The sequence below is a fragment of the Strigops habroptila genome, chromosome Z, assembly GCF_004027225.2.
Source record: "Strigops habroptila isolate Jane chromosome Z, bStrHab1.2.pri, whole genome shotgun sequence".
Taxonomy (NCBI): domain Eukaryota; kingdom Metazoa; phylum Chordata; class Aves; order Psittaciformes; family Psittacidae; genus Strigops; species Strigops habroptila.
In genome coordinates this window covers 42309593-42318405 of record NC_044302.2, presented here as the reverse complement: position 1 = coordinate 42318405, position 8813 = coordinate 42309593, and the positions used below count along the sequence as shown (strand labels likewise).

The 8813-nt window shown below is 40.1% G+C and overlaps 1 protein-coding gene across 6 annotated transcripts in view; it reads right to left on the bottom strand.

Annotated features, from left to right (window-relative positions):
• Positions 1 to 4045: 4045 nt before the first annotated feature.
• LOC115600737 (tudor domain-containing protein 7-like) overlaps positions 4046 to 8813 on the bottom strand; it is a 39241-nt gene continuing 34473 nt past the window's right edge. For 5 of the 6 annotated variants that reach the window (XM_030470049.1, XM_030470048.1, XM_030470047.1 and 2 more), the window contains exons 15-17: positions 7254 to 7744; positions 6770 to 6930; positions 4060 to 4534 (exon numbers count right to left, since the gene is read on the bottom strand). In XM_030470049.1, coding sequence (XP_030325909.1) covers positions 4314 to 4534; positions 6770 to 6930; positions 7254 to 7744 — 873 coding nt within the window. In that variant the 3' untranslated portion in view covers positions 4060 to 4313. Of the gene's footprint in view, positions 4535 to 6769; positions 6931 to 7253; positions 7745 to 8813 lie in introns of all 6 variants that reach the window. The other variant, XM_030470046.1, reaches the window with a different exon arrangement.

The following is an 8813-nucleotide window of genomic DNA, read 5'->3' as shown; positions in this document are numbered from 1 at the left end:
GTGATGCTTCTTTTTTAGCTGCCTACCATAACACATTGCAGTTATGAATGCTGCAAGTAACACACCTTGCAGCACTGTTCACAAGACTCTTAGTATTGCTAACTCCAACTACACCTAAGCCCCTCTTCAAAACACTTCTCAAGAGACCCTTGAGAGTGCATCAGCTCAGCATGCTGGAAGTGTGCCTGCTCAGGTCACAAGCCTCTCCTGCCCTAGCCAAGTTCTAACCTCACAGAGCAGGACAACTCCTGTTCAAGACTGCTAGTCTGAAAACACCAGCAACGAACAAAAGAACATGGAAGCTTTCAGGCATTATGAAGGTTTAAAGTGAGGGGGTTTTTATTGCGTGATTCTTTTTTACTTCCGTTGTCTAACATAATCACCACACGAGAATCTAGGCTCTCAAAGTTTTGCCTGATGCACAGCAACTGTGAGAACAAAGGACACACGTACAAAAGAGCTTTGCAACAGAAGTCTTCCAAAATGGGGAAAGAGTAGTCCAGGAGTGGAAACCTTGAAGATATGAACTCATTTTGGGATGGAAAAGAGCATTCTTGCGTTTCTCCAGAGGTTCCTTCCAACCACAATAATTCTGTGATTCTGTGTTCTCTGATAAAACAGAGTTCCTCAAAACAATGCAGCATAAAAACACTGGGAGATGAAAAGAGGTAAACTTGAACTTTGTAAACCTAACAAACACAGCTGAGTCAGAATAAACAGAAAAGAGATGGTTCGAAAGAGCTTATTGTTCACAGCCTTGGGAATGTAAGAGATTGCTTATTTTTTTGCAATTATGTCAGTGTCATCTGTTTTCCCTAGGTAACAAATGCTCATTTTCCAGTTTATAAAATTCACAGTGATCCACAAAACACATCTAACAATGCTGCCTTCTCTTCTATCTTGGATGGGGTTCCAAGAATTACACATTCCATCTCCACATCCAAGGGAGGGTTAGCTGGGTTTCTGCAGATACATCCTACCTGTTTTTTGGCATTTATAATGAAATTGGAGTTCCAGTGAATTTCCAGGCAACTCAAACCCTTAGGCGTCCTATTTTCCCTACATACAAACCCAGATTCTTTATCAGAGAAAACTTTTGAAAGTGTTCCCCTCGTTAGCCTTCTCCTACCCAGAGTAACTACAAATGCTTCAATTTAAGCCAGGTTTTCTAGAATTTCATTGTTCTTGCTTTTATTTGGACTCTCTAAAATTAATCCACATCTTTCTTGTATGACAGTGCCCAGACCTGCATGCAGTGTTCTTGGGCAGGCCTTTCTAATAGCCATCAGAATGGAAAGTTGGATGAAGCAGTAACTCAGACACATGTTCTGGGAGCACTCCTTGTGAGGTGCATGCATTCATGGCAGCAGAGAAACCGTTCACAACCAACCCCAAATACAGAAAAACTGAAGTTAAAAACCACACAGCATTCTGTGTGAATTCACAACTTGCACAGAGCAGGCAGGTCTAATGCCTCCTAGGACTGCTAATTATAGTAACTACTTCACGGATCAGGAACCTCAACAAACTCCACGTGTTCAACACTGGTGTACAGTCAACACTTTCTGCACGTTTTTCAAAGCCAGAACACAAAATGTACTCAAACAGCCCGAGTAGGTAGCAAATTTATCAGAAACTTACAGGCTGGTCAGCAGGGTAAGAAACTAACATTAAAAGCAGGTATAAAAGCATAGCTCTGCAACTAAAATCCCAGAGGGTGTAAGGAGACAGGGAGTAAATGTGCTGGTTTTGGCTGAAACAGTTTATTAACTCTATTCCAGCCGAAACCAGGATAGTCAGTAACTAACAGCACAGCACCTGTAGTGTAATGCACTAGTAATGGAGCTAGTTAGGACACGGGTGTTAGGGGATAGTGGGTGTGAGGACATGGAGACAATGCAGCCTCTGGATGCAGCATGTGAACTGAACGCAGCCTTGTGTTACTAACTTTGGGTTGAATGTATGCTTAATGCGTGCATAAAATGACTCACTATATGGAGAGTGGTGCTTTTACTGCACTGCTTTCCCCCACACAAAGCTGCCTACGTGAACTCCAGCACTGAGCTGTGCAAATGCCTGAGACTGTATGAATATTGTCTTTGCTTCTCACTGGGGCTTTTTAGACTCTGGACCAGACATGGACAACCAAGGGCAGGGGTGAGGCATACTTCAGGAGCAGACAAGCTCAAAAAGCATCCTGAGCATCTGCCAGGGTCTTTCCCCTAATACTGCAAGTGTAGGCTCCCAAAGCCTGCTCCATCCGTTCCCAGCTTGCTTCATCCTAATGATCTGCACTATTCTGATCTTCAGGCTCTGAAACAGTCCTACACAGAAGGAAGCTTCTGCATGGAAATTTACCCTACAGCAGTTCATCATCACATTGATTCCTTTGCCTGCATTCTTCACCTCTGCAGTGGCAGCTGAGGAAGGAGAGATTGATTAAAATGGAAAAATATTAGTATCTTGGGCATTAATGTAACTTCTCTTTCAACAAGTACACTTGAATGTCTCACCTCAGCATACAGGACCATGTTAACTATCAAATTCCATTAGATTAGCAGTTTCTTAGTTTATCACTGACTGGTCTGTTCACAAGGGCTCTGCTATATCCTGTGTACAGTCCAGGCAGTGAGACACTTGCCAGACTTCCAGGAGGACTCCTTGCTGATGAGCTCAGAGCTTCTCCAGAACTATACCGGAATTAAGACCATGAGGGTGCAAATCTGTGTCTTGCATGCTTAAATGGCTTGTTTACTCAGAGTATTTGCTTGAATTTTCTTTCTCTCATTCTAATGTTACAAATGCTCTGCACCTTCCAGTCATGGTTCCCTTTCTATCCAGCCCCTTTTACCCGTGCGGACAGCATGCCAGCAGAATTTCTTAGCTCAGCTTATGTACTACTAGAAAGATCATATAGCTATGACCATATGCAAGAGTTGGGGCTGTTCAGCCTGGAGAAGAGAAGGCTGCGTGGAGATCACATAGCAGCCTTCCAGTATCTGAAGGGGGCCTATAAGGATGCTGGGGAGGGACTCTTCCTTAGGGACTGTAGTGGTGGGACAAGGGGTAATGGGTTCCAACTTAAACAGGGGAAGTTTAGATTAGATATAAGGAAGAAGTTCTTTACAGTGAGGGTGGTGAAGCACTGGAATGGGTTGCCCAGGGAGGTTGTGGATGCTCCATCCCCGGCGGTGTCAAGGCCAGGTTGGACAGAGCCTTGGACCATGTCGTTTAGTGCGAGGTGTCCCTGCCCATGGCAGGTGGGTTGGAACTAGATGATCTTAAGGTCCTTTCCAACCCTTACTATTCTATGATTCTATGATTCTATATAGCTGTGAAGAAAAATTCCCTCTGCTGGCATTCACTGTGTAAAGCTTTAATACTCTAACAATTTTAAGGGACTCAAATCAAACTCAAATCTAGGCAGCAGACTATGAAACATAATCATGTCTACACCTCTTCTAAATTTTTCTAAGGCCAAAAATAAAGCAGGCTCTAAAGTAAGCTAAAAATACCATGTTCAGAGCACTTTAAGCACCGATCCACATGCTTAAAGGACATTGCTTGCTCCCATCTCCAGAGAGCAGTGGTCCTTGAAAGTTTCTCAGAAGCATACTTGAAAATGAGCTATCAAAACAGAGGGAAAGGAATGCCTTAATTTAGCACCTGGTTGGGGGAGTGGGGTTGGGGAAGCAGAGAATTCAGAAAAGTGGTATCATTGCTAAAGAACAGCAAGCAGACTAGTAAGCACACAAAGTGCATATCCTTCTGTGGAAGTTAAGCCCCACTAATGCAGTCTCCCAAACAAGGTGCTTTCAACTGTTCAACTCTTATGAAGTTAAGGAAGGGGGAGAAATGCACAAATAATGCATGCCTCTGACACTAAATTCAGAAATACTGAGGACTGCTTTCATATTTCCCAAGTAATAAAAATGCTAGTTAAAGAAAAAGGGAGGAGTACCCTGTAATTGCTCTAAGTAAGGGCTCTAAGTAATAGCTATGAGATAAAAAGCCCCCCCCGCAATTAGGGAAAAATCACAAGAACGAAAGTCAACATTATTTTATTGATAAATAACTTTTTAATATTTTCACCCAAACATTCTAGCATTACAATGGTAAACAAAGTGCAAATTGTCAGAAGTCAGCTGAAGTCAACAGAACCCAAACTTGTTAAACCCTTTTCACAGAACACAGATTTTTCATTTTCATCACCTTCATGTCTTCAAGGCCATATAGTAGTTATATTTCTCTTCAAAGCCTGTTATTTATTTTATTGCTAAAGAATCTGAGCTGCTACATTTCAGAAATGGTGATTAATCATCCTTTGAAAATTCCACAAGACTTTCAGACACAAAATCATGAATCCAGATATCAGTATCTGGAAGAGATGTGTCCACGAGAAAAGTCACTATCTTTCTATCCCAAGAGTTAGTGCTTTCGTTAACTGCCTGTATCTGTGCCACCAAAGGTTTCTTCTCTACAAGATTCCGAAACACTATTGATGCCTCTTCTGACCACTGCTGGCTTTTCACTCCTAAGACAAACATAAAGCAAAACAGAAGATCATTTATGGACCAGACCAATCTGAATGATTAACTTTATAAGTAAGTGGAGGAAGTTTAAATACTTGAGAAAACAGGTGTTCAAGTACTATTTAATGCAGTTTAGCTCCAGAAAAGAAACACAAGCTCAGCTCCCACACAAACAAGCTGGACTATTACACAGACTATTTATTTTTTCTTGAAGTCTGAAGACGTGGACAAGTTTGCAGAAGTGAAAGATAAAGGCACCAACTCACTGAGTAATTCAATGTATATCAGCTGCCATTCATGATCCAGGCATATCAGGATATACGACAAAAAGGAAACTAAAGGTCCTTTCAAAACAAACTATTTTTGTTCTACCTGAGGGTGCTGAAATTATTTGTTCTGTTGGCCTTGCTTTAGATGAAGTTTTCTTCATCTCAAAGCAGCATCAGCTACAAAAACATCTGGCAAACCTTCAAGTCCCAAACTAGATCTGAAGAGAGCAGAAACAAAGAGAAATGCCACCTAAATGCCTCACAACTGCTGCTGCCTTTTTTTTTTTTTTTTTTTAAGAGCTGCATTCCACAAGGTCAATTCTGCTGAGGAATGTGATGTTAGAACCCAAACAGGTTTTTTAATAGGGCTGAAATCCACCAAGAAAGAAGTGGCTCCTGCAGACATGAAATTCAGTCTACCCAGACCACTGCTGGTGTGCAGCATCTAGACACAAAGGGGCTCAAATATTGTGCATGGATACCCAAACAATACTGTAGGGATAAAAGAAGCAAAATAGCAAAGTGACAACACTTCGCTTTTACTATTTAGCAGCAGCTCACTGCTGAAAGGACAGGACAACACAGGAACATAGCTCCTTGCAGGTTACAGGAAGAATGAGAAGTCAACAGTTCATCAACAGTTAAGTAAGGGTAATTAGTGCTAGGAAAGGTTGGTGGGGAAGCATATACGGTATTTTACAAGGAAACAGACCAGAGACTGAGAAGTAGCACACATGAAAAAAAGAGAGAAAAAAGTGGAAGAATAGCAAGACAATAGTTACCAGTCTTCCAGGCTTAGCTGGTGTGCTTTGATAATGGCAAGCAGCTCAGAGGCCAACTTAACTAGATATCTGGGATTCTGTGAAACAGGTAAATTGGATGACTTACAGGCTTGCTCAGCTGGATCCTCTACTACCCCAGTAAACAGATACAGCTAGATACATCAGCTTCATTTCAGCAATGCATTCCTAGTACCCCAGCCTGTTGGTAACACATCCATCATCACTAGTTTAAGAAACCCCCAAGGTCACACCAAAGGCTATGCTGGAAAACAGATCCACAGAAAGGAACCTAGATCAGAGCACCAGATCTGTGGCCTATCATTTCTAGCAAGCTTATTCTGTAACTGAAGGCTAAACTAGTGCTGATCAAACAGCAGCAGAAAGCAGCAATGAGAGACGCATACATCTGAAAGCAATGCAGAAATGAAAGAAAAATCTGGGAAAAGAAAGAAAGAACATCAAGGAGAGACCAAGTTTTGGTTATTAGATGTCTGCACACTCTCTATGCCCCACCATTCTCAAGGAAATTAATCTTACTTAAGTCTGTTGAGAGGCCTCCCCCCCATGTGGGCCTTTTTGCTTCTTTGTTTGAGAACACCAATATATTTTGGGCAAATTTGGATTCCAAATATGCACTGGAAAACAGTAAATTACAATAGGGGCAAGATATATCAGAAAAACTTCTCCAGAAACTCAGCATCCTGTTCCTAAATTATGTAAATTAAGACAATCAGAACCTAAGAACAGATGTATCGTAACTTTCACACTTTGTAATAGGTTATGTTTAAGGATCCAAAAACCATTTACTTTTGATGTCCCTGTGTCCTTTGCATATTAGACATCACACACATTAAACAAAAAATATTTATGACAATGAAAAGCAGCTGCTGTGAAAGTTTAAGAAATCTTCACTTTTATATATGATAACCAAAACTGCTGCTTTTAAATAAACAAGTAATAAAACAATCATTACCACGCATGTCAAGAAGAAAAGCAGAGCTACTTTGATGACAAACATGCATTCATTAAGCATGTTTTTAAAAGCAGGTACATGCTTACTTTAGCAAAAAAACCGAGTTGCATCACTAACCTTTGGCTTTGTCCACTTTACATTTCTGTTCCCCATTTGGTATCCCCACTGATGTAAGACTTTAACAAAAAAAAATTGTAAATGCTTACTACCTACCTGCAAGCTGAGCTGTTATAGCTTGGAAAGGTAGTTTTCTAAACGCATCCACAAGTGGCCGTACTTTCTCTACACTGACAAACTCATGTTTACCATAGTCCAGCTCATACACCGACAAAAACCCATTCCTAAGAATTCCTTTTATTATGACCCTGTACCACCTAAAAAGGGAGAGAACAAGAACAGACAATTTGAATTCATATTCACACACTAACAAGGCACCAGAAAAAATAATACATGACCAAAAGATCTTAACCAACATGCTCCCCAGATCTGGCATCATCTGCATAGAAGTCGACCCTTCCAGTTAAAATCTGGAAGCATGGAAGAGACTGCAACCTCATTTACTCCGTTAATCCCTCAGGTATCACTGAACATCGGTCACCTTGTTAATGGTGCAGACAAAGCGGAGCCAGACTTGCATAGCTTACCAGAAGTAAGCTTTCCTTCAAAGATTTTGTTTTTAATTTAAGTATCTACTTACTGATTTTCAATTTTAGCTGCATACAGCTTGTTTTTTTCAATGTTCACAGGTTTCTCTTCTGCCCGGCTGTAGTACAAGAGCATTTCTTCCATTAGGGCTTCCAGATTATGTAGCTCCTTCCAAGGCTGGATAATAAAGTGACCTGGATGGCAGGCCACTGAGACATAGACATCCATGAGCTCACCAGTTCTTAACAAAGGTAGAGGTGGGGGCATATCAGCCATAGCCACTGCACTGCTGGGTTCTCTGGGTGAATCTGATAAACTCTTCTCCAGCTTTCCACTAGTTAACCATAGAGCAGAAACAGCATCACTTGTCCCTTTTGTGGAGCTAGTGCCACTGGGTGTAACACTCAAGAAAACATCTTTCTGATGTCTCCACAAGTCTGCATTTTTGATCTGTCGATTGATGCTATGATCCATGTCTGGGAAATTCTCTGGAGCAAACAAGTAAACGTGTACAATTCCCTTTGAACCATCCTGTTTAACCACCTTAGAAAACAAAATGCAGTTTAACTTCCAGTTAATAACTATTATATGCACATCTGATTCTGTACAGAAGACTAAAGCCTTTAACAGAAAAGTGACAATAGTTCATTGCATTCTACATGCACAGAAGTATTTTCAAGGTTGTCTCAAATATGTTAATGAAGTTGTGGGATAGTAAGCAACTCACAACAGCTAAAAGAGCATTTGCAGCTATATCACTAAGGTAAAACACATACAAAGCTTGAAATGAGTTTTGTTCTGCCCAACATCTCAGTGCTGTGTGTACAATTTTAGTTTTCAGGAGAAGAGTAGCCAGATCTAAACAACTAAGTAATGCTATGAAATATTAACACTTAATTTTTCAAATTCTCTTCCTGTCATTATGGGAGATGAAGCCTAGTAAATTAAGGATGGGAAAAAAATAAAGATGAAAAAAGTTTCCAGGTTTGTGTCATGCATAATTTTCAAGCACTAACTTAAAAAATATTTCCTATTTAACATCAAGTATGCTAGCATTGTTGGTAGTAAAACACTGAATTTAAATTTGACAAAGGATATAACATTTCTTTACTGTTATTATTGTTATTACTGTTATTCTGATGATTTTCCTAGCCAGGAATAAAAACTTCCCACAACTTAACCATACAACTGTTGTCTATTATTTAATCAAGCAAAAATTAGTAAGAAATTATTTTGGAAGAGGATGTTTAGAAAAGCCAGATGCAACAGCCATAAGTCCCAGATTAGAGGAGCAATGTTTTAACTACATGGTCTCCAGTGTTAAAGCAAGCAAAAAGGTAATACAAGCTACAAAACACTTTTTCAAAGTGCTGTGACAATATATGGAATCAGATTTTTAAGAGGAAATTAGCTTTGTTTAATCTGTAGCTAGGTATAGATTTCCCTCAGAATGGTGTTTTCGGTTAATTAAAATGGATAGCAAGCAGAAATAATTTTATCTCAAGGATAATTTAAGGAATTCTAAGTATACAATAGCATATACTAAATCACACTGGATTAGAAAAAAGCAAACAAAAAATAAAGCTGCTTTCCAAGACCAGAAGGAGAAAAA